General features: G+C 40.9%; 1 protein-coding gene across 1 annotated transcript in view; it reads left to right on the top strand.

Moving 5' to 3' along the window:
• The window catches only part of PPP1R9A (protein phosphatase 1 regulatory subunit 9A), a 278938-nt gene that overhangs the window by 240418 nt on the left and 11785 nt on the right, over positions 1-26735 (top strand). The window contains 4 exon segments of the mRNA XM_036246637.1: positions 11245-11402; positions 11920-12220; positions 23084-23171; positions 23267-23344. Of these exon segments, the coding sequence (XP_036102530.1) occupies positions 11245-11402; positions 11920-12220; positions 23084-23171; positions 23267-23344 (625 nt within the window).

Genomic DNA, 26735 nt, shown 5'->3' with positions numbered 1-26735 from the left:
TGCGGTCAGCCCGCTAGTCCCTGCCCCTTGGACTCCAGCTCTGCCTCCCTACCCCTTAGGGACTGCCCAGTTCTGATTTGCTTTCCAAGCACTGGATGTTTTGCTGACTGGATGAGTTGATTAGCATATTTTCAGGCCATGAGGCAGCTCAGGGAAGCAAAGGGATTATCAATTATAGGTCAGTGAAAACGATGTTAGAATGAAATAGTAAAAGGAAGAGAAAGGAAGGGAGAGTGAGGGTCGGAAAGGAAGACGAGTGGCCTGAGTGGCCGTGGCTTCGTGCCCTCGTGTTCGGCGAGGGCGGAGTTTCCCAGCTGGGGCTGGGCTGCTGTGTGGCTCTCAGTATCCAGTTACTGTAAACGTAGAACGATAACACCACTTTCCAAACCGTGCACGCATTTACCCCCTTAAAGTTATATCTGGACATCATTCATTTACTTCTCTCTATAAACTGAGCCCACTCAAATATCTCATTACACATTTGATGGAATATATACAGTCGTCCCTCGCCCCTTCGCGCTTTGACTTTCGTGGCTTCGCTCTGTCATGGTTTTTTCAAATATATTCATTAAAAAGTTGATTGAGACAGTGAAAATGATACAGCGCATGCTCAGTTGTCTGAGTCAATTATACACCCCTGTATTACAATTAAAATTAAAAGTACTGCATGTATGGACTGTAGGCCTATGTATTCGAGCACCCCAGGAATCCTTCAACGCCAGGTGCACCCGCTGGAGTCTGGAACGGATTAACAGTGATAAACGGGGGACGACTGTATACACATTTATTATTTAATGTTTTTGAATGCTTTTTTTCTTATACTATATAAAGCAAATATAACAATGATCTTTTCACTAAGAGCCCTAAGAAACCCCAGATTCCTTCTGGTGTGTGGTGGTGCGCTGGTCACTGGTGATTTTACACGTGGTCCAGGGTGTGAGCAGTGATTCCGCCCTACTGCCCTGCTGCGCCTGTGTCATTTCTTAGCGCCCGAGTGAGTCTGGTCTATGGAGTTCTCAACATCGTAGGCAGGTGCCTGAAGGGACCAGATAAGTCTGTGGCTGCCCAGCTAGTTAAGTCAGCATTAGACCAAGAGCAGAGAGCAGGCATGTTAGAGAGATCTTGGTAGGAAAAAGGGTTGTAGTCTTCGTTGGATTAGATTCCCTAGAAAAGTCACCTAAACCACTGGCTCTTCCTCAGCTTCCAGATATCCCAGGATCTTGAGGATAATACTGTGTTCAGCTTCAAGTCATTCAAAGGCTGTTTGTTAAAGAAACATTAGGCATATACCATAGACATACAGAAAAACTAGAACTGATAGGTAGAAATTATGTGAAGGTGGATTGTGTTTATCCTGTGGTGAGAGGTCAGAGGTAAGTGCCACACCCTTTAAAACGTCGTTTTGAGCACTGTAAGCCTGGTGGCACACTGACTCGTAAGAGGAAGGGTGGCTACTAGGTAGAAAGAATAGTGTTTAGGCCTGTTAAGTATACAACAAGGTATGTGAGTTATAGGATGGCTGGGATCAAGGGTGAGGAAGATAAAGGGTTTGCTATAAGATATTTGTTGAGGCAAAATAGGACCTGAGTCATGTGTTATCAGTGTAGTCCAAGAATCTCTGTGATTTTTATACAAGATGACAATTATAATCGGTAGAAAAGATAAAGTAGCCGGTATGAATTCAACCAGGGAAGCTCAAGACCTATGGAAAGACAATCAAGGAAACCCATATAAATCAGAAGAGGTAGGAAGCTTCAGTCTTGTAAAAAAAATACCATCGATTAGAATATAAACAGGGCCTTTATTTTTTTTTTTAGAACCTGACAAGTTGTTTCTGAAACATATATGGCACAACACTTGGCCCAGAATTGTCAAGATGCTCCTGAAGAAATACAGTTTGAGGGAACTTGTTCTTTCAGATGCCCAGATTCATTGTAAAGTAATAATGATTGGGACTGTGGTGTCGTCTCAGCCATCAACCAGTAGAGCAGTACAGCAGAGTAGAGTGCAGAAACAGACTGACCCACGTGTGCCAATGTGATGATAATACGGAACTGACCCTGTGGATCAGAGGAGAAGGGATGGACTAGCAAGTGGTGCTGGGAAAAGGAACCTGTCATACAGAGAAAAATGAAATTGGATCCAGCCTGATAGCATTCCTGAGATAGATTCCAAACGGGTTAAAGATTCAAATGTCAAAGGCCATATTTAAGCCTTTTAGAAGGAAATGTAAGAGAATGTTTATATGATTTCTTAAGACACAAAATTCCAAATCATATGAAAAGTTTGATAAATATCAAGGAAATGTGATCTTCAAAAGACACTGTAAAGAACTTGGAAAGAGAAGCCAACAATTGAGAGAGGGTATTTGTAGTCCATGTAACTAAGAGAAAGGGTCATTATCCAGAAGATACTAAGAACTCTCACCAGTCGTAGGAAAACACAACTGTGCGGACAAAAAGCATAAGCAGTCAGTTCACAAAAGAGGAAACCCACAGGTTGGTGAACATAAATCAACATTCAACGTTATTAGTAAAAATAAAGTGACAGGCAAAGATAGTTTCATAGTAATATATGCTTGCCAGCCTGTAGGAAAAAAGGAAAACTCATACAATTCTTGTTAAAAACGGTTTGGTGTTGTCCAGTAAAACAGAAGCTGTGTAAGGTCTGCGGCCCCGCCCATGTGTGTACGTGCGGAGAACCGCGTGTGCCCCAAGGGCAGCTCAGCCAGGCAGGCAGCACTGTCCCGAGGGCTCCCGCAGACAGCCAGCCCGCTCACGCCTTTCAGCATGACGCTGAGCAAACCGCCAAAAAAGCGATTTGCAGAATATTACATACGGTTCATTACCATGTGTATAAAGTTAAAAAGCAAGCAAAATTAATCATGAGATTCCTTATAAAACAGAGGCACCAACTAGAAATGAGGCATAGAGGGCTTAAAACATACTAATTTTATATTTTAGGCTTGATGGTAGATACATGCGCATCTTTTTTGTTTCTTTCTCCTTACATATATGGTATACATTTTTGTCTACATAAAATATTTTAAAATAGAAAAAAATTGACTAGCATGGTTGAAAGATAAGAATGAGGAAAACCACAAAAGATTTTTTTTTTTTAGCCTTAAAACATTAGTATAAGATGTAGTAAAAAAAAAAAGCCAGCACTAGGCCGACATTTACATGGATGCAGTCCCTGAGGTCATTGGGCTCCTCCAAAAAATCGTTTTCTGCTGAGGCTGTAACCACGCCCTCTGTCCTCTTGCCTTTCCCTGAGCTCTGGGTGTCCGTGGCTCTGTTCAGACACCCGTGGCTAAGAGGCCATGCCAGACCCCACCACCATATCTGATTTATTTCCTGATAGTCTGAGAGTACATTCAGCGTTCACTTTCAGCATCGGAGCCCAGGATTGTGAAGTCAAGTTAGAGGCATGGGAAGTCATCAGAAGGAAAGGGATGCTCGCACCACCAGGAGTGCCTTACGCAACAGCGTCAGCTGCAGAGCGAAGAGGCCTTTTTGTCTGCTGTCCCATGGTTTAGTCCAAAATCGGGGCGGAGGAGAGTTCTGGAGTAGATCCCAGCTTTCCTTATCATAAACTCAGATAGAATTTCTTGGTAAACTTCCACAGTTTTTATTTTTTCCAGAACAAATTATTTTCAATAACTCTCAATCCCTGATAAATAATTTTGACCACGCGATTCTATTGAATTGTACTAATTAAAGGGTGAACATTCCCAGTAAGTCACTGTGGAAAATTTTAATAAACCAATGAATGAGATATCAGTACTTATTGTTTTCTGGCATATTGTTGAAGCCAAAATCTGTCCTCTTTCTCAAAAAAAAAAAAAAAGCACCTGAAGTACTTGTCCGGTTTTGTGCATGTTTTGCATCGTCTTTGGGTTGGCCCTAAACACTTCTGTTGCCAAAGCAACACAACAATCAGAGGGAGGTGTTCAGCTGCAAAATGACAACTCTCCTTGGTTCCTATGTCTCACTGCATCTCCATAGGTTCCCAGAAGTCACCAGACACCTCTGTCATACTGAGGTGTGCATTAGTGCAAGCAGCATCTAAAGTTCTTTTGATGGAAAACAAGTTACTTTGTCAGAACGAGATCAAGCTTACTAATTTCTGTCCATTTTAGGAATTGTGGGCTACTTTATATTTTATTTTGGCTTTTGAGTTTTATTTGCTTGCCATCGAACTAAAAAGTAGATTATGATCTTCTTCTAGAAGTAAGGACCATTTTATTTTATTTATTTTTTATTTTTTTAATCCTCACCTGAGGACACTTTTGCATTTATCTTCAGAAAGAGCTGGAGGGAGAAAGAGAGAGAGAGAAACATTGATGTGAGAGAGACACATTGACTGGCTGCCACCCACACAACCCTAACCGGGGCCGGGGACAAACCGCAACTGAGATAGGTGCCCTTAGCGGGAACCAAACCCAGGTCTCTCTGGTCCACGGGCCAACATACTAACCGTTGAGCCAAACCAGCCAGGGCAGTAAATACCATTTTAACCCAAATGTAGGATATAGCCCTTTTTCAAGAAAACTTCACAAGGTAGCTATATTCTGAAATTTTTCTTGCCTTTTACACATATGCTCTGGTTCAGCATGGAATTCTAATTTTATAGATTGGAAGCTGGCATGTAGTTGTGCTAAGGTGTACTGACTGAGTGGGCTGGGATGGGAATGGAGGAATAAGAAGGTAGGAAGGAGAAGGTGGTGACAGAGTAGTTTGTGTGTGAAGTGCATTCCTCCAGGCTGTGATGGGACACAGATTTCATTTAAGACGGAAACATAATAAATAATGAGGTTACAGCATCTACAAAATTATAATTCAACAATGAACAGCTATTTCTGGAATTACGACCAGAAAAATTTTCTTTGTGTATATGATTTTGCACAGTGTGCCAACCATACTGTTGCAGTAGGTACAGTGTCTAGATCCCTAAGATTTTTACTGTTAATGTGGGGCACTAACACCAGATTATAACTGAACTTTAGGTGGCCATGAAGGAATATTCTGTTCTACTTCCATACTGTGCAGTAATGATGTCTGAACCTGGAGGAAATGCTACTTAAGAAACACTAGAATGTACACTGAAGCACTCTATTGCTTGTGAGTTTTTTGATGAAACAGAAGGGTTTGGGGGCATCAGAAAAGTCATTTGGATTTTTATTTTGGTTCTAAAATTGTTAGATTGGTTCAAGTTAAATGATCAAAGACCTAGTTTTTTTAAACATTTAAATTTGATTTACAAATCACTCTTAAGGAAACTTTGAATAATATTTATTTTCTATTTACACACTTAACTAATTGAACATCTGCAAACATTTAAACTTGCATTTATAAATTTGCTATGTTTGACTTCCTTTGTAAAATACTGTTATTAGCAATGGACAGGTCTTCGCAGCTACTTAAGAAATTCTTATACATATATTACTTTACACCTACAAGTATTCTGAACTTTAAGTTTTCTTAAATCTTCTAATGCTGTACATATCTAAGTCTTAACTATAGTCAAAAGATACTTTCTTGTGGTTTCCTTTGCCAACAACTGTCATCTCAGGTAGTAGGTTATTTTCTACCAAAGGCATAAGACCTGAATTTTTCTTATATTAATCAAGGAAGCTATAATATTAAAATATATAATTTGGGGAGTTGCCTAATTACCATGTTTGGGATTACTAATGTCTGGAAATTTTTGACTGAGAAACCGATTAGATTACTGTAGTCAACTTTGAGTGAGAACACAGAAGCTTGTTTATAGTTGTCATGTCAAAGACACTATCATGTCAAGAAGAGGACATTTACATTTTCCCACCTTCCTAGACCCAACTTTTGCACATAACCTCATAGCTCTACTCATGGAAGTCTGCAGCTCCCAACCAGTTTGCCCATTGGTTAGATTTTACATTTCTTTGAATTGCAGGTTATACAGATCTTTTAGATTAGATTTTAAAGGTATCTGACACTGAAGGACTCCTAAGATATTTAAATGCCTTTCTCTGTTGTCTAAATGTATATTCTGTATCCTTTCATAGTCTCTGACACAAGCAACTCTTACAAGAGTCTCAAATGATGTATAATGGAATTTAGGATGTCTCACATGGCTTTTTTCTGACTCGCAGCCACTAACTCTGTGGCAGTCCTGAAGAGTCATTACTGAGATACAGCGAGCAGAATTTGGACCTCTGCCCTCTGAAAACGGGAGTGTAGGCCGACCTTAAGCTAAAGAAGGCTAACTTCGGGTATCAGACTGCCCCGAGGAAGCACTACACTAGAAAATACAACCGGATTATGCTTCACAGGCCGACAGATAGTTCTGAGATTGCACTGATTGACAAAGAAGTAAAAAAAAAAAAAAGGGAATTTCTTAATATCTTTCAAAGAATAGCAAATGAAATGTATAGTTTTTGCAACAGTAAACTCAGACCTAATTAAAAGATTAGGAAACAGCAATCATCTTCTACTTGTTTTGAAATGATAAGAAACCAGTCGTATGATAAATACTACTTGGAGTAAAAAATTTATCAGCTTTTAAGTGGTTATATAGAAAACAACTATGAATATTGTTCAGGGTGAGAGGCGCCCATGGGCGGGTTCCTGTCCTCACTGTTGTCGTAAGATGAGCTGAAGTTGTGTAACTTGGTCTCAGATTGCTGTTTCTGATTTCAGCACATCTTCCCATACAGCACAAACACGAAGTAGCAACTGGAAGCTAAGCCATTGGCATCATTTAGGCCCAGTCATCGGGCCTTTAGTCAAGGAGTAAGTCCACAGGTGCCATGGCAAGCAGCCTTCTCACCTGGGGCAGGCCGATAGTCACGTGGATCTTGACAGAGACCTGGGCTAATACTGACGTCTGGGAATGCCGAGTCTAAAACACCAGAGCTATCAGATTAGCAGGGAATGAAGATGTCTGTAAAAGAAAATGTGCGGAATGTGTGTTTTTCCCTTTTTTTACTCATTTTAACTACGTGCAAACAATACATAACACTAAAAAAATTTTAACATTATAAACAAGATTAAAGTACCTGTTGACCAATATCTCCAAATCTAATACCTTCTTTAGAAGTAATCACCGTTTTCAGTCTGAAGTGTATTTTTTTCATTTTTCTTTTCTGTGCAATTATATACATGTATTTCCCATTAGAAAATATGTTTTATGTTGCTGCTTTTAAATATTTAGGGTGAATACACATTGAACTGCAACTTGCTTTAGTCACTTAAGAGTAGCTTGCTAACTTTCTCATTGTCAGTAAATAAAGACATTTATTCAGTACTTACTATGTGGCAGTCATTCTTTTAAGCAGTTAGATATCTTTTTGTGCATTTAGTCCTCATAAAATGTAATTATTATTGTTTTATGTTGTTATCATGCCAGTTTTGCAGTTGAGGATTCTGAGGGACAGATCATTTCAGTAAATTGCCCAATTTAGTGGCAGAGCCACTGTTCTGGGTCCCATTCAAGGAAGACTAACGCCAGGAAGCTCCCTTGGCAACTGTTTTACGCCGCCCCTGTGCAGTACGTAAACCTACCTCTGAAGGCTGTACATGTGAACCCGAAGCCCCCTGGGCCCATCTTTTACGAACTTGCAGTGACTGTGAGTGATATGCAGATGGCATTCAAGTTGAAAAATGTCACCAAGTGTCTCGTTATGCTGAGCATTTCAGTCGACAATAGCCCAAGCCAGGCAGCATGATGGCATAAGGTCTGACTGTTTTTGAGGAGAATAATGCACATCAGAATGGGGAGCAGACCCCATTGTCTTGCTACTCCATCCCCCTACTTCGCCTGTGCCTGGGTCTGATCCGTGGGCAGCGTTCCATTGACGTCAAAAATAACGTCAACCCAGTGAAAAAACTGAATGACTCACAGCGTTACTGTAGGGAACTTATCTCTTTGACATATGATATATAGCATCCTAATTTCACAGAACATTTTTCATAACAGCTGCTAAAATCATATTCAAATCCATTAAATTATTTTAGAGGATCCAATTCAAAGCAATAATGAGACTATTCTTAAGATGCAGGCATGTTGAGGCGGAGTTCCACCCACTTAAAACTGCTCTGTTATCAGCTACCTTATATCTTTTCTGTGTTTGCCTGTTTGTCGATTCATGGGAGTCTGCTCTTCTTTTGTATTTCTAGTTGAATTTGAGTCAGAAAAAAGCTATTTCAGAGACTGGGGGGTCTGAAAGAAAGACTAGAGAAGAAAGGGGAAAGCAAAATGAAATTTTCCTCTGATTCTTATGGGCAACGGAGCAAGGTGCCCTGGAGAGAAGGTGAAGAGGAAGAACCCGGAGTCTTGGGTTTATAAAAGCAGCGTTATGCTATTGATTAAGATCTCTGTAGAGAATGAATGATGCTGACAGAACATGGCCACCTGAGCCCTCACATTTAGTAGCATGTAGCTTAGAATCTTTAAACCAGTTGATTTTTCCTGCCACATCACCACCCACAAAACTGACAGGTAACTTTTTTACATAGGAATTTTATTTCTTGGTTAAATATAAAGCCAAATGAAATCCCTCAATTTTTTTTCTTCTGGTATTGTTGTATGCTTCTGGGAATTTGCAAAGTTAGTCCTTGACGTGTACTTCTATTTGGAACCTGACGTAAGACCACAAAGAGGATTTGAAGCAGGCACATTACTTGCGAAGTTCACTTTCAGACTTGAGAGTGACCTTTTCTGGAAGGCTGGGCTTCTGACACTGAACTCTGTCCAGTCCCTTCCACAGACTGCGCTACACTTAGTGCAGAAGTGAGTGACCTTTAAGCCTTAGTTTTCTTGTCCGAGAAAGAAGGGTAGGCTACAATCTTCATGGTTCTTTCAAATGATAATATTCTGATTCTTATCTGCCGTGATAGAAAAAGGTAGCTTCTAGGGGTCAAACAGATTCCTCTTCCAGGGCTCAGCAGCCTGAGTCCTGTGCACCCTCCTCCCCTTTCACACATTTTCTGTAGCACTCCAGAGGGGGTGCTGTTCGGGGTGTCTCCTGGACAGCATTCCCTCCAACTTCCTGCTGGCGTAAGAGCTGTTGAAGTGAATGTTCTTAGCTACATTCCGTTTTTCCAGGTTTTTTTTACTTTAAAACTTTTTTTTCTCTCATTTGGAATATACATTACTGATTTGTAATCCATGAATCACTACTCTAAAGTTGCCCCGAGATCTTTGTTTTCAGACACTCAGAAACTGTTCATTGGGTGCAATGTGTTGTTGGCCACTTGGATAAGAAATTTAAGGCGCAGCTTTTCAGACTCCAGCTAACTTCATCTTCAAAAGATACAGCTCCATGTGCGCCATCCAGTGGGTTGGGCCTCAGTGCTAACTGATACTAAAGCAGAGGCCATTGGAGGGTTGACTGACACCAGTTCCTGGCAAATTACTGAATAGTAATGGAGCCAGAAGTCCCAGAATGATCTATATTCTAAACCCTGCTATGAAGTAGTTCCCTGTTCCCTTACTCTCTTTGTTCAGTACCTACTGATGGAGTTGAGTGCAGTGTTGGTCCACCAGGGCCAGGATTCTGTTGCCAAAGGAGCCGTAGTTACAGAGGTAGAATGAGCTTCCTCCTTAGGCCATTTTCACCAAGTAACCAAAGCTATTATTAAACCAGCCAAAAAGGAAGTCATCTGACAAATCATTTTTTTTTTCTCTAGTTTTCAACATCTTCTTTCTTTTATGCTCTCTTAACACATATGTGGAAGGTTAATGATATTTCATCCGTAGCCTGTTGGAGAAGTGAATTTCCTAGAATAGTCACACCATATGTGATTTTACAGCTGAAAACACTGAACTCTACTGGCATTAAAATCTCATTCTAGTAACTTGTTCAACACTAAATTGGAGTGCCAAGAGTCAAAAAACTAGAATGATCATGGCAGCTTATCAACTGGCTAGTTGGTGATGGCCAGGTACTCAAGTTCTCTGAGCTCAGGAGAGGAAAAATCATGCTTGGCTTCTTTGTCTCCTGAAGTTGTGAGGACACGTGAGATACTGTATGTGACAGTACTTTGTATCATAGAACATGAAATCCAAATATGAAACAGATGAGCTGTAAAATGCGCATGTACACCAGTACATCTAGTTATATTATTGTTTTCACTCTCTTTGATATTTCCGTGTTTTATATGTAAATGAGCTTGTAAGGCTGATTCTCTCCCAATTACCAGAATTAATGAACTCTTAATGGATAGCTGCAAATTTAAATTTTATTGGAAGGAAGAAATTAAAGTGATCAAGGAGATTATTTTTTCTTCATTGACATGTGAAAAATAAAGAAACTACTAATTAGAAAATATTTAGCTGTTCTTTATATATACCTGAATGTTCTGACTTTTCTAAATATTTACTTTTCTTTCAAATATGGGAAATGAAAAGTCAAAATCCTCTTTAAATATTGTCATTCCGCAGATGCACCTCCTAGGGGAAAATATGTTTATTTGTTAGAATCATATGCCGAGTGCTAATTTCTATACCCAAGAGAGGTACAACCTGAGATGCTTACTTGCTTTGATTTTGTTATATATATTTAGAGCACACCTTTATAATAATACTGTGATAAGGAATTTCCTGAGGTAGTGCTACTGTAACAAATTGTTTTATTCTATTAATAGCAGTGCTTAGTACTTTTTGCAACTCAGTTATTTGCTTTTTTAAAATAATTCAAATCCAGAAGTACTTAATTATTAACTTCTTGAACATTATGATCTCATTTAATGACCGCCACTCTGAAAAGGTAAAAGGAAAAAGATAAAAGCCTATTAGTAAATTTTACTAAAGAAAATTTATACCAGTGGCCATCTTTTATTCCCTGTGCTTGACCTAGCACCTGACTTTTGTCCTTGGTTTCTCAGAGGACCCAATTTTGATAGACCTTCCTCTTGCATATTTGTTCATCAAACACTCCAGCATGCATACACATGAATAAATACAAATCAGCACTTTTTACAAGGATGTTGTAGGAAGGTTTTATGCTCTTTGGATATTAGAATTCTATAGTTGCCTCATCTTTAGTGTTGGTTTTTCTCTCCTAAGGAAGGCTTTGTACATTTCTCCTAGATCTCCCTGATTTGTTGTTGTTGTTACCTGTGTGGTGTTAATTAGGCCATCGTAGTTTCTTGCCTGGTGTTACTGAAAACCCTAAGATTTTATCATTGCCTGTGGCCTCTTGATCCATCCTCTCCAAGGGTTCCTCTCCCTGATTACGTTGCAATGTTCCTTTCTTAGACTTGAACGAAGCGGTCCCAGAGACGGAGCGCCTGGATTCTAAAGCCCTGAAAACTCGAGCCCAGCTGTCCGTGAAGAACAGACGCCAGAGGCCCTCAAGGACCAGGCTCTACGACAGTGTCAGTTCGACAGACGGCGAGGACAGTCTAGAGCGAAAGGTGAGCTCCTCTGACCGTTTTCTGAGTTACAGTGTTGGGCTGTATCCTTGTTCCTGCAGTTCATTGACTTTTCTGCAGCCAGATTCTGTGCCCTAGTTGGAAATAGCTGGAATAGTTCACTTTTTTGTCTCCAAAATCTTTACTCAACTCGATACATTGTTGTCATGTAAATTCTTCTGTACTTATTCAGTAAACTAACCAAGAGCATTATCCATGTTGCCATATTTCATGATGGTGATTCTGATATTCAGCAGTTGGTTTTACCTAGTTGGAAATAATAAATGTACACGTAATTGCTTGAATCTGTCTGAGGTGTCTGTGTTAGTTGCAATGGTAATATGGTGAATCATTGTGAACTATGGAGTCTCATTTGTAAACCAACAAGCAAAATTGGTTTTCATGGGATTTACTGAAAAAAACAAAACAAAAACAAACGGTCAATCTGATTTCAAAGTAAGTATGACACGGAACTGATGCTCAGCGGCATAACCTCCTTTATAATCTCTTATATCAACAGCCTTCAGACAGTCTCTGTAAACACATGCACATTACCAAATCACTTCTGCCCAAGGGTTTGAGAACTTCTTCTCCAGAACCAGATTCTGGTGCTCCATCCCTCTCTTCAGTGGCTGGCAGTGTGCCCTTCTCGGAGGCTGACCACATAGCTGAATTTGAAGGACCACTGCTCCCAGAAAGGGAGGCTTCCTCCTCTGTTTGGGGAGATACGTCGCTCTCCTCTCCTTCAAAATCCGATCATGATATGGAAGAATCTCCTTGCCACCACCAAGCCACCACCAAGAAAATACCACAAGAAAAAGGTACTGTTCACTTTGTTGTTTCTGTTTTGTTTTGTCTAACTTCACTAACACCTTGATTTCTGCAATATAAAAATGGCTTTTTTTTTCTCATAATCCTAAGTCCTTTGCCTTCTCACAGCTAATAATATTGCTGTTTTTTAATGTTATGGCATAAGAAAACATTCCCCCTTCCATTTATTTATTTATTTATGTATTTATTTAATCTTTTTCTACCTGGTTAGTATTTTTACTTCTTTGGCTCTCCACAAGTTGACTAGTGAAGGAAATTCTTCAGGAGGCCTTTTGGAGATTTTGTGGAATAACAGTTGAGTTTCTGTAAACACTAACATAGTCATATAGAACAAAATATATGTGAAGAGGAAACTGATATAGGTATTAACCTATTAATTTGTTTTTTATTTAGAAGAAATTTTCACAATGATGATTTATATTGTAAAAGAATGTGATGGAAAGCTATGATAATGGTAATACGAGGAGATTAGTCAATTAAATTTTGGCAGAAAGTTCTAAAATTAACACCAGAGTTTCAAAGCACTGTCAGTAGACTTTTGTCTTTTTAATAATATGTTTTAATATAGAGAAGTAACACATTCTTGTTTGAACAAGTTAAATGATGCAGGGATGAATAGAAAATAGGTTCAGCCTGGCCGGTGTGGCTCAGTGGATTGAGCGCCATCCCATGTACCAAAAGGTCACCAATTCTATTCCCAGTCAGGGCACCTGTCTGGGTTGTAGGCTCGATCCCCAGTAGTGGGTGTGCAGGAGGCAGCTGATCAACGGTTCTCTCTCATTGATATTTCTACCTCTCTCTCTCCCTCTTCCTTCCTCTCTGAACATCAATATAAACATATTTAAAAAAAAAAATAGGTTCATTCTCTCCCTACTACATCTGACATGTTCCTTTAAAGGGACCACATAGATTGGGTTGTATAGTGACCCTTGAATACTGTGGGACTAGGAGCACTGACCCTCACACAGGTGACAATCTATGTACAACATTTGACTTAAAACTTAACTATAGTTGTCCCTTGGTATCCTTGGGGGATTGGTTCCAGGATTCTCCATAGATACCACAATTCTTGAATGCTCAAATTCCTTGCATAGAATGGTGTAGAACAAGGCACACAGTTGGCCCTCCATATCTGTAATTCCCAACTGCAGGTTAATCCATGGTTGGTTGAATCTTGGATGCAAAACCCAGAGATGCAGAGGGCTGGCTGTATATTTATTGAAAAAAAAATTTGTTTATAGGTGCACCCATGCAGTTCAAAACCATGTTGTTCAAGGGTCAACTTGTTATCTTTCACATCTGAATTATATATACATACCAAGATATAAAATAACTATGTAAAAATCAATACCTTGATGTGTGTAAGGGTGAAGTATCTGCAACTTATTTTGAAATGCACTTAAAAGTTAATGGATTGGCAGATGAGTAGAGGGATGGCTATATGATAAAGAAAATACAGCAAAATGGACATTATAGAAGCTAGGTGGTAGATATATGTTTGTTCACTATAAAATCCTGTTGTCATTTTTTTTTTAAAATCGAATTTCTATTCATACTGATCTAGAGAGATTCAATACAATAGACATTTTGTGGAACTTGGCAAGCTGATTCTAAATTTACAATATGTAAATTCTAAAAATACATAAATTCTAAAAATATAAATTCTAAAAGGCCAAGAATACCTGAAACTGTTGAAGAAGACTGAGGTGCAGGGTGTTGGCTTACTTGATACTATAACTATTTAATTATCTGTGTTATTTATACAGAGATGTACAAATAAACTAAGGAACAAAATTAAGGGCTTAGAAGCAGATTTTAAACACACACACACACTTTATGATGGCTGCATGTGTAAATGGATGGAGAAAGAAAGTTTTTAATAATTTTTTCTGGGAAAATTGGTAATCCATATTTTTGAAAATTATAAGGGACCTCCTCCCATCACATACCCTGCAAAATTTTCATTCAAGGAGGCTTCAACACTTAACTGGATGATATAAAATGATGAAACTTTAAAAAGTATATATAGGAGAGCCCTAGCTGGTTTTGCTCAGTGGATAGAGCATCAACCCACAGACCAATGAGTCATGGGTTCAATTCCAGTCAAGGGCACAGACTCAGTTGCATTTCATCCCCGGCCCTGGTTGGGGTCTTGCGGGCCGCATGTAGTCAGTGTGTCTCTTTCACATCGATGTTTCTCTCTCCTTCTCTTCCTCCCTCCCACTCTATCTGAAGATTAATAGAAAAGCATTCTCGGGTGAGGATTAAAATAAATAAGTATATAGGAAAACAACATTTTGTGACCTCAGGGTAGGGAAAGATTTCTTAAACAAGAGGCAAAAACATAAAACAAGGAAAAGATCAAGTCAGATGATATTAAAATTAGAAACTTCTATTTCTCAAAAGACACAATAAAGAATCCCAAAACTTGGAGAAAAGATTTACTGCCCATGTAACTAACTAAAGATGAGTGTACAAATTATGTAAATAACTCCTATAAAGCGCACACACACATACACAGACACGCGCGAAAGACAAGGAGGAAAATGTATAATGTCCTGAACAGGCACTTCATAGCAAACGAAAGTCAGATGCCCATAATATTTATGAAAAGCTGCTCAACCCCATTAGTAATCAGGAAAACATTAAATAAACCAAATGAGATGCCATTTTATATCTACCAGATTGCCAAAAAAAATTAAAGTCTGATATTACCGAATCTGACAGAGATGTGAGAAAACCATAAATCAGATATTTGCCGGTGGAAGTCCAAATTGGTACATGCTCTTTGGAAATGATTTGGCATTACCTAGTAAATCTGAAAATGTGCCTACCGAGCAAGTCTTCACCTGTTTATAAAGCCAAAAGAAACCCTGTACTCGTCTACTAAGAATCATGTCCAAGAATATCCACAGCAGCCCAGTTGTGTAAATAGTAAAAACTGGTAATCATTAGAATAATCACCAGTAGAATGGATAAATGAATTGCAGTGTATTCCTACAATGAATCTGTGCAGGAGGGAAAATGAATAAACCACACTGAAACAAACACAGGGGCGAATCTCTGGAGCAGACTTTCAAAAGCAAATGACAGGCAAATGCAGACCAATGTATATTAATCTGTTTGATATAGAATTAAACAAAACTAGCAGATTATTTCAAGATACAACCAAATGTTTTAGTTGTGAATAGGAATGACGAGGCTAAACACATGGGGAAGAGTGTCAGGGAGCAGAAAGAAGGAGGGACATACTGGGCATTTCATAAATATAAACTGCAGTGGGTGTGTGACGACAAATGAAATGGGGATTTGCTTTACTGTTTTTTTTCTTTATATTCTGCAACTATCTTACAAATACTCTCGATTTCACTAGACAAGAAACATAAAAAGGACCACATATACAGAGTTAATTGATAGATTTTAATATACAAGTAGCTTCAAATAATTTTTAAAAGTCAAAAATAGCCCTGGCTGGTGTTGCTCAGTGGTTAGAGCGTCAGCCCATGGACCAAAGGGTTGCAGGTTCAATTCTCAACAAAGGGTATGTCCCTGGGTTGCAGGTTCAATCTGCAGCCCCAGTCAGGGTGCATGCAGGAGGCAACCAGTCAATGTGTGTCTCTCTCTCCCTCTCTTCTTCTCTCTCCTCCTCCCTCCCTCCATTCCACTCTCTCTAAAAATCAAGGGCAAAAATATCCTCAGGTGAGAATTAACCACCCCCCCCAAAAAAAAAAGTAAAAAATAGGCCAAGGAAATAAACTGTCAATTCATTGAAGAGAAAATCTGCATTACATATGAAATATAAAAAAGATGATCAACATCCCTAATGATGGAGTAATGATCATTTAAATTATATACCCATCAAACTGCCAAAATCTTTGAAGAATCCCACCAACCAATGCCAATAGTTGACACATTCCCACATTGCAGGTATGATTGCAAATCACTGTATTTATTTATTTTTTAATCCCCACCCGAGAATATATTTCTATTTATCTTCAGATAGAGTGGGAGGGAGAAAGAGAGAAACATCAATGTGAGTGAGACACATTGACTAGTTGCTTCCCACATGACCTGGACCAGGTCACACACCTTGGTCAAGGGCACACACCTTGGTTGTGGTTTGGTCCCCAGCCATAGCCGGGGTCGTGTGGGAGGCAGCCAGTTGATATGTCTCTTTCACATCGATGTTACTCTCTCCCTCTCTCTCTTTTCTTCCTCTTTCTTTCTCTCTTTCTTTCTCTCTTTCTTTCTGTCTTTCTCTTTCTTTCTGTCTTTCTCTTTCTCTTTCTCTTTCTCTTTCTCTTTCTCTTTCTCTTTCTCTTTCTCTTTCTCTTTCTCTTTCTCTTTCTCCTCTTCCCTTCCTCCCACTCTATCTGAAGATAAATGGAAAAAATATCCTTGGATGAGGATTAAAAAAAAGAAAATTAACCCAACTTGTGGATTACAATAGCACTTTTTTCTAGAAATACGCTTGTGTCAAGCCTTCTATAATCTTTAAAAAAATATATGTGTAGGCTGTAATCATTCCATAAGAAGGCAAAAGAGTAGAGGCACACATTTGGAGCTGTAGGTTAGTACTTTGTGGTCCACTGAGGTTATGAGGCATAAGTAGCTCTTTGAAAGAAATTACATATGGTCAGGAAGTAGATTGCTCACACATGAAATCTGACCCAAAGATTTTTTTAAATTTATTTTTTATCCTCACCTGAGGACATTTCCGCATGTATCTTCAGATAGAGCTGGAGGGAGAGATGGAGGAAGAGAGAGAGAGAAACATCGAGTGGCTGCCACCCACATGACCCCAACCAGGACAGGGACAAACTGCAACTGAGGTACGTGCTCTTAGCGGGAACTGAACCCGGGACTCTTCGGTCCATGGGTTGACGCTCAACCGGCCAGGGCTGACCCAAAGACTTTTAAAAGTAGCTCAGTCTTGTCTAGATTATTTCTTTCTGCCTTTTCCTTCTACAGCATTTGTGAATCTTTGAAGTCAGCAGGTGCTTTGTCTCAGATTGGAGAAGTATTACATGGGTGTGAACTGTGGTTTGTGTTGCATTAGCAGTAATGTACAGTAAAATGTGGTGAGCTGTAATTGGCAATAAGATCCATCCTTTCCCCCAGTGTCTCCCGTGCTTGCTATGACTGCTTCTTGGGAGGATGTTGACTGACTATGCAGGACCAGGAGATAGGTATGGGGAGTTTTCTTCCTGGAGACCCAGTACTTGAGCTTCCTCACTTTTTATTTCCCTGGGAAGATTGGGCAGAAGCACTTAATTGAGCTTTAATAAAGTAATGACTTTTTATTTATTCACTTTTTCTGTTTCTGATGTTTTAAAATTAATTTTTGTTACAGATGTTTCTCCTTTTTCCCCCATTGACACCCTCCTCCCTACCCCACCTTCCACCCCTAGTACTGTTGTCTATGTCCTTGGTTGCACATACATGCATTTAAGTTCTGTGGTTTATCTCTTCCCTCCCCGCTGTCCCCCTCTTCTGAGATTTGTTAGTCTGTACCCTACTTCTATGTTTCTGTGTATGTTTTGTTCATCAGCTTGTTTTGTTCGTTATATTCCACAAATAAGTGAGATCATGTGGTATTTGTCTTTCTCTAATTGGCTTGTTTCACTTAGCATAATACTCTTCCAGGTATGATAACCATTGCTGGGTATTAACCGTGCCTCACAATCTTTTCCTTCCCTCGAATAAAGTTTCCAGCCTTGAAGAGTCTTTTTATGCCTTCCATGTTCATTGACATGAATCCGTTCATTCGCATATTCATTCAATAAATAGTTATTGAGCACCTCACTGTGGCAGGCGTTGTGCTGTAGGCTGGACATACAATTATAAGATTCCATCCTTTCCCTCAAGGAGTTTGCAGACTCAAGTCTGTCTTTCCCCCTCTCTCTCTTTGAATTTCTCTCTCTCTCTCTCCCTGCCCCCTCATTTATTGCTTGTTTGTTTTGTAACACACCTTGTCTCTCTGACACCCCACAACCACCATCACCAACAACTGGGAAAACTGGGAAGACCCTATACTTCTTGCCTTCCACTTTGAGGCTTTGTTGCACTTTGAATTGAAAGATGTCAGAAGACCTGCCAGCCAGCGGACTCTCAGAAAGTAGCCTATTTATTACCAGTCAGGGCCTTGCGAGTCAAGACGCTACACCTTTATAGAAGTCTAGAAACTCAATAATACAGCCAGATTTCATCAAGTTCAGAGGGACCAATTCATGCTGTTCAAACTTACAAAAAACGAATTTCTGAACTAGAATGCTAATTTCTGATTTACTTTGGAGGTACAGCTGCCATAATAACCAACATCATTCATAGGTTTCATTCTCTCCTGGTTTTAGATTCATAAATCAGAAAGTTTCTCAGTGAGCATATGATCCAAGTTAACTGGATGTGTTCATGGAATATGCTCGTTAGACGGGCTGACTGATGAACACTTGTTTCACTGAAGCACCACCATTACTAGAGCTCTCTCATGTGCCCCGGGGACTCGCTCTACCTCGTTCCCAAGATGCACCTCAGTATCACTAAAATATTAGGGAAATTCCATGCTTCCAATTTTATGCCATTGCAGGGGCTGTTATAATATAGATTCACAGAGTAGGATCTAGATTCCTTGTTCTCAAAATCCAGTTTGGAGCATAGCATTCTGTAAAATCCTCGAGTTCCTTGCTCTGTGAGACTAACTCATTATACTGACCTAGATAGTTTAATCTGATTCCCCTCTGTGTGTGTGAGTATGTATGTGGTTCTTACAACTCGTTGACTCATCGTTAATGAACTAGAATGGGGTTTAGTGATAAGTACAAACTAGACTTCATGTTTACATTCGTACCTAACACTCCACTCTAGGAAATGTCTAGTCCTTCTTCAGAGCCCCACTTAAATCTCACCTCCTTGCATGGATCCTGAGTACGCCCTCCCCATTCCCAGGCAGAGAGAATAATACTCCCTTCTCTCTGTTCCCACAGAAATTTTCACAGTTATTTCTTCTTCTGTCATTTTGCGTATGGTAATAAGTGATCAAATTGTCAAGTGTGAGCCAAAGTTTTCTCATTCATCCTGTTCATCTTTGTACTCTTTGTCCCCAGAAGGAGTGTGGCATATAACTGGTGCATAATGTGTGTCTTGGATGGATTAATAAGCATGTCTCTGCAGATAACCACTGCAGGTCTAGAACAGACATCCTCAAACCAAATCCAGCCCCCTCCTGTCCTTATAAAGTCCTACTGAAACACAGCCACACTCCCTCAGTTGGACACAGATGTCTGCTTTCCTGCTACAATAGCAGAGTTGAGTAGTCGTCACAGAGACAGGAAACCACCATCTGAAATGTTTTTATTATCTGTCCCTTTACAGAAAAAGCTTGCTGACCTCTGGTCTAGACATATATTTCCTTCCACTGAACACTGCTGGATACACTCTGAAAATGGTCTAGTCATTGGTTACCCTTTCTCTAGATTTTTAAAAAAGTAGTAGTATACAATTGCTTTTGGTCCATCAAGTTACTACAAAGGCAGTGATTAACTTATAGTTGTATTGGATTGCAATGCTGGGGGAAATGCCCTGGTATTATCAAACACCTCCCTGGAGCTGGGGCTTGTTAAACCACAAGTCATCATATCGTGGTCGTATTTGTGGGACCTCAGTGGGAAATAGGATAGAAAGAGTCCCATTATAACTGGCTAAATGATAAACATCCAACCCCATTTTAGCTAGAATCCGAGGAAATAAAAGATTATTTCTAGAGGTTTCGAAAACAAGTTCTGTGCTAGTCAGAGGCACGAGCGCTCTTTCACCAATGCCTGTTTGAGTAACCTAAGGCTACCTTGCTGGTCTCCAGACTACACAGCAGTGCGCCTCTGCTCAGACAAGGTTGAACAGAGTCAATTCAGCTCTGTCAGTTTTCTTGTGGTGATTGCTCGAGAGTGTTATTCCAAGTGTATGTTCGCTATTAGCACATTGCCTGACACACACCACGCCTTCAAAATTGTTGAATGAATGTCCTAGCAAGTAGAGATACTCAGGATTCATTTACCATTAATATATATATTTCTCATTGGTCAGAGGAGGGAGAGGTTGTACCCAGCCGAGGTTGGTCAACCAGACGTGACCAGGAGCACACAGGGTAACCACTGAAGTGCTGAGAAAACACAGAGGGGATGTAAGGAGGGCGTGCCATGCAGGGAGAGTGGCAGCACCAGAGACGGGCACATGCCAGACGAATTCAGAGGCGGGGGCTGCCCCAGCCTGCCTGGAGCAGTTTGGTCACGTGGGCTAGATGGGCTGCACGCAAAATTGAGCAGGTGGGTTACGTCTCTAGCTGCAGAATTTAAATACTTTGGGTACCTTACCTTACTAGGAACCCACACGATGTCTGAGCAGAGAAACAAAGAGAACAAGACACGAGGTGTGGGAAAGATGAGCTAGGAGACACGGTGGGGGCTCGCCTGTGAGGAGCGGCCGTGGACAGAGACAGGAGCTGCAGGAACCTTGGAAACAGACGTTCCCTAGATACGGCAGGAGGAGCAGGAGGTCAAAACTGATCACAGGGTTTCTAGCCTCAGAAAATACGGTCTTATCTTTAATAGAAAATAGGAAATCAGAAACATTGTAAGGAATGATGATCAATTGGTTTTGTGATAGAGGAGGTTGTGTGCTCAGGAGAGAAGCCAGGCCTGGGAGTCCCCACAGTACAGGGAGAGGTAGTTCAGACTCTTGTTGCACTGAGATCGAGGAGAATGAAGTCCATAAACGCCTTAATATCTGGCTGTCAATCTTTCACTGCCTTTGAAAATGAGGACCAGGTCCCTGGAGTTCGAATTGCTCATGAAGGTAGTGTTGGGGAAATTTCAAAAAGCCTAATAGAAATTTTACATAAAGATAAATAAACAAACAAAAATGTCACATGTCTTTCTCTTTTTCTGAAATCATAACAATCCAGTGTTGGTTTTTACGCAGACTAGAAGTTCTGATGTCCGTTAACGTGGACTTGATTGATTTAAAATGGGAAAGTGCATTGTTACCTAATCTTGCCTCTTCAGCCTTTTGAAAATATTCCTGTAAGTGTTCCTTGGAACACACTTTGGCAAATGTATCAGATAATGATGTGAGGTTGCCTAGCAGCAGGCTCTGCGATGGGCAGAATCAGGCTGTAAGTCCCAAGAGGTCCAATAACTACAACACTAATAGGTTACAGAGTGTTTCCATGTACATTGTCTCATCTGGTCCTCTCGCCACTCGTTAAAACATCTCCCAGCTAGCTCTAATTCAGAAAATAATTAGGCAGTCTCCTTTTTAACTTTTCACAGTCCTAGCCATTAAGAGTTGCTTTAGGATTGATCTGGAAGGATCCAGCATTTTCTTTTCTTTGGCTTCTCTTAATAGAACTGAAATTCTGCTTTTATTTTGTTTTTTTTTAATGTCCATTAGCAAAATCACCTCAGAAGGTATTTGTGCCATGTCTGCGGCTTTTCTTTATATGTGTGTGTGCCATCTGGGGCCATTTAATCCAGTTACCCAAAGAGTAACCATGCAAATACAGTAAATATTTGAGGTTAGAAGTGGATTTGGACGTGGACATATTTCTGACTCTTGTATTTTGTTATGTACATTTCAAGGAGTTATTGTTAAGTTGAGTATCACTAACTAAAAATATGAAAAGTTCATTGCGAAAAATCCGTAGAGTGTTTGTCAATATCCTGTGCTTCTTTAAAGCTTTGACTGTAGACTCCTATTGAGAACTGTGTGCATCCTTCATGTTTTGTAAGTATGTGTGATAAGAAATCTCTCCTGAAATAAACAAAATTATAAGCAAAATTAACCTGCATAGTGAATTGAGCACTTTCTTAGGAGGACTATTCTCTCTGCACTCCACACCAGGAAGTTTCTGGAATTTTCTTTTTCTTAATTTTAAAGAGATAGAGACAGACAGACACCAGTAGCCAATTAGGAAGGAGTAGTTTCACACTCTAATATGCATCAACATTGAAACACCCTTTGTTAATCATCTCAGATAACTGGATATGCTGAAAGATAATGCCAGACAGCATCCTTTGCTACATGATTCCAGGTGGGGCCTTAGGAGTTACCTGCCTTGGCCAAGGTGGAGTGAGTTGCACCGTAGAGTCCAGCTCCTACCCTGAGCCTTGCGCTCCGCTCACAGAGCCTGTCCACGGGCATGCGGAGTGCCAGCATCAACCGGAGGCAGAGCCCCTTCAGCTCCGAACACTGAGGAGCGTTCGGCGTCTTCAGCATCACGGGAGGCTGGCCAACTTACGTCCAACCCAACGTCAAAGAGAGGCCTTTCAAAGATATCCATGCCTTAGAGCTGAGCCCCTGCGTAAGGAAGTCTTCCCCAGGTCCTGTCTCCTCTGTCCCAGGACTGGCCACAGGCCACTAGCAGGGGAGAGACCAGAGGGGAGCTCTGACTCTCACTTTCTCCCTAAGTCTCTCAGACTCTCAGGGCTGACTTTCTGTCCTGGACTCGAGTGATAAGAAGGCACAGGAACAAAAGGAAAGTCATGCTGGTCCCTGCTTTTAGTATAAAGGGTGATTTGACAGTGTTTACTGCTCCTTATTATGTTCATTCCAGTGAGTTTGAAGCTAAAGCTCGTTGTGATGAGTATTGAGCCTTGGTCCAACAGGGCATCTCCCGGCTTAACTGAATGTTCCTTGGTATAGCTATGTTTCCTAATCTTTAAAAAAAAAAAGCAGCCATGATTTTCTTTTACTGTTAGAAATTAGGCAGATCTCTTCAGAGATGCATTGACTACTATTGACTCGTAGCTGTAAAAATGCTAACAATAATTGGTCTCTCTTTGCATATGTGTGTCTTCCAGATGGCGCCAAAGGTTCCAGATCACCGAGGGCATCCAGCTCTTTGGTGCTGCAAGGAGGAAAAATTAAGCGGAAGTTTGTGGATCTGGGGTAAGCACTTCAGGATGTCAAAAGCAGCCCTGTGTAAAAGGAGGGCTACAGGGGAACACGTCGGCTTCCCCTTCCCGACCGTGCTCTCTTTGTAGGGCACCACTGCGAAGGAACTCCAACAGGGGAAAGAAATGGAAGGACAAAGAAGCCAATAGGTTTTCTTCGGGTAACAGGTATGGGTGAGTGATTAAGAACACAGGTTTGTTTCTAAATCAGCTCTCTGGCCCTCTTCCACTGTTAACCAAAATCAATGGTCAGTATTTTTGATAACACCTAGAGGTGAGATAAAAGAAAATTTCCCAATTTGTATTTGTCTTACTCCAGTTAAAGCCTACACTGGGCCTTGGGATATCCATTGGCTTCTTTGCAGAATTTTGATCACATGAACAGTTTCACCAAATATTTATCTAAGTACGACACAGTTACATCTGTGTGATGCTAAGTACCTGTTGGCTTTCGAGACTGTCAGTCCAGGTGTGTGTCAGAAGGACTGCGTCTCTGCTGGACGCGGCTGTGTGTCGGTCTGCCCCGCCCTCCTGCCGCCGCTCCTGGAGGGGTGAGCTTTGTACCGCCTGTTGTCTAGTTTCCCAGTTTGGTTCTGACATAACTTCCTTTCAGACTTAGGTGTGTATAGGGAGACAGCGAAGCAGAGAGCTCTGAGTCTGCCTGCCTGGGTCTGAACTGGAGCTCTCTCCTTTGAAGTCCTGGACAAGGTGTTGAGCTTCTGGGTCTCCATGTTCTCATCTGTGAAACAAGGGTCACAACAGTACCTACGTTGTAACGTTAGTGTAAGGGTTACATGAGTTTTCGTGTATAGCATTTAAAGTGGTACCTGCCACGTAGGAGGCATTCAGAAATAATAATAATAATTTGCTGCTATGATTATTGTTTGCAAGTTGCAGAGAAGTTCTCTATTTATTATTCCATTTGGTTCTTACAATAAAATCGGAGGGCTGATAATAATACCAAACTTTATATAGGAAGAACTTCACCTCCATATAATTTAATTGATTACCCCAGGATTATGCAACAGGCGGTCAAAGCCAGTTAGCCGGGGCCTGTTCCCTCTGTCTAGATGTCTTTCCAACACTCATGTCATCTTCAGGTACTTATGCATCTAAGGGTTTCGTTTTCTTTTTTCAATTACAGTTTAGATTCAGTATTATTTTATGTTAGTTTCAGGGATACAGCACAGTGGTAAGACAATCAAGTACTTTACAAAGTGGCCCCTCCGATATTTCAAGCACTCACCTGGCACCACACGTAGTTATTACAATATTACTGACAATATTCCCAAGCTGTACTGTACATCCCATGACCATTCTGTAGCCACCAGTTTGTACTTCTGAATCCCTCTACCTTTTTCACCCAGCCTCCAACGCCCCGCTCTGAGAACTGTGAGTCTGTTCTCCGTGACTATGAAACTGTTTTTATTTTGTTTGTTCTTTTATTTTGCTCCTGAGATTCCACATATAAGTGAAATCATATGGTATTTATATTTCTTTATGAATTTTGGGAATCATCTCAAAAGCAAAGACTAGGGAAGATAACAAAATGCTAAGAATAAAAGACCATAAGATCATCTGGGGACCACTTATCCATTTCGTAGGTTGTCCTCTGCCGTTTGTCCCCCCCACCCCTTCCTGGCACACCACATGGTGAGAACTTACGCTTTCCCCCTGGGATTACAGAAGAGGGGGGGATGAGAAGGAAAATTTCAAGTTAATTCATTTTGCTAGTCTGGGTTTTCACTATTCTGTGGAGTGGAGAAGGGATAGAGTTGTGTTTGCACCGAGGACAACCATCTCAGAAAAAATAAGACCATAATGCAACTCAAAGGAGGTTTCTCTTTTTATGATTTTGGAGTGAGAAGTATAAAAACAGTCTGCTTTGTGCCTTAAAGTTAAGAATAGAAACTATCAAATATACTTAGGGAGAAAGAAAAGAAACAAATAATGAAAGTGTTTCAGGGAGAGAGAAATGCCCAGATACGCAGTGGGAGAGAAACACAGACCCTCTGAAGGGACACGGTCCTCCCTTTGTCCCTGGGCTCCTGAGGGCAGTCACTCCCTCGCCCCGTGGAGGCTACAAGGACATAGCACAGGCGTCCAGCAGGCGTGCGAGTTCGCCTGGATGTCATCGTAGTAGCCAGAGTATTACCACCTTGAATAAATTCCAGGTGAAAATCCAGCGCCTGGACCCTCTTGGTGATTGCTCATCAGGGTCTAGGCGAAACCGTGGGTCCCCAGCGGTGGGCTTTGTGTCCCCTGCCTCCCCGGAGCTAATGCCAACTCCCGACCCAGCCAGGCTTCCGCTCGGTAGTCACAGACGGGTCCTCGTGGGCCGACGCGCGGGACACTGCTAAACGGGAAGCATAATTTTCAAATTAGTTGTAATTACAGTAGAATTTTGACACCTGAAAGGAATTCATGTACTGGAAATAGTAGCACAGGGAAGAAGAGGGACTTTTTCTGTTTCAGAGAAAAGAATTTTTTGAGCTCACAGTAACTTGGTTCCCACTGATCAAATCTAATGACAGACTTTGTTCTTCGGTGTAGCTTGATAATGTCCAGACTCGTCTAAAACACCCTCCCGGAAGAACAGTTGCTCCCCGCGGGCGCAGTGCAGTTGAGCGCAGGTAGGGTGTCTGGAGGTAGGGGTGCGAGGGACCGTCCGGCACAACTGCAGTTGTGGCTTCTGGGGTACATTCACCATCCCGGTGAGGCTGTCTCAGGAAAAGCAGAGTAATTCACGGACTGACTTCGTCATTTTATCTCCTAGGCATTTCTTCCTGTTCTTATAAGGTTGTAAACATCTGATGAAGTCTTTCAGTTCTAATCTGAGCCTATTAGACATTAGAAAGGCAGGACATTTACTTAATTTGATCTTGGTTTTAGTTTTCTCCTTCCCAAAGAGTAAAGAATTTACTTTATTGTATTTCTTACGGAGGCATACTGACTCACACGTGGCCGACCCGAAACAAACAGATGAGGTTAAAACAGTAGTAAACACACACAAACCCTACAAAGAAATGTGGTTTGGCTGATCCTTGCCCACCTGTGCTCAGTGGACATTCTGACCGAGACAGCTAACAGCCCAGAACGAAAGCAGGACACGTTTAGTTGTCAGAGCTTCTTCATCCCCTGAAGGACATGCCAGAGAGTAAAATAAAACCGTATCTGAAATTCCGGGGTGTGTAGCCCCCCACGTCCGTGCACGGAAGCCCTCGGATTAGCCAGGAGTGGAAAGCCCCGTGAGCAGACCTGTGTGTCCCAGAACAAGGCTCGAGGGTGCCGCGGGGTACATGACGGGGACGGAGATGGCACTTCTCGAGGGAAGTGAGTCTTCATTTGCCTTAAGTGTGAACAGTGGAACAAACACTGAGCCGGCATCCAGGTATTCATCTGGCTTTGCCATGGGTAACTCTCTGAATTCCTTGGACCTAGTAAAATAATCAAAAATATAACTATGACTTGTGATTCTATTTTTTAAAAAATGATAGTGAGCCATTAGTGTAGAAGCTAAACAAAAGAAAGGAAAGGGAGTACAGAACACATACCTGTT

Source organism: Molossus molossus, unplaced genomic scaffold, assembly GCF_014108415.1.
Source record: "Molossus molossus isolate mMolMol1 unplaced genomic scaffold, mMolMol1.p scaffold_m16_p_7, whole genome shotgun sequence".
Classification (NCBI taxonomy): domain Eukaryota; kingdom Metazoa; phylum Chordata; class Mammalia; order Chiroptera; family Molossidae; genus Molossus; species Molossus molossus.
Note: the sequence above shows the minus strand (reverse complement) of the source record. Positions and strands in the feature narration are given on the sequence as shown.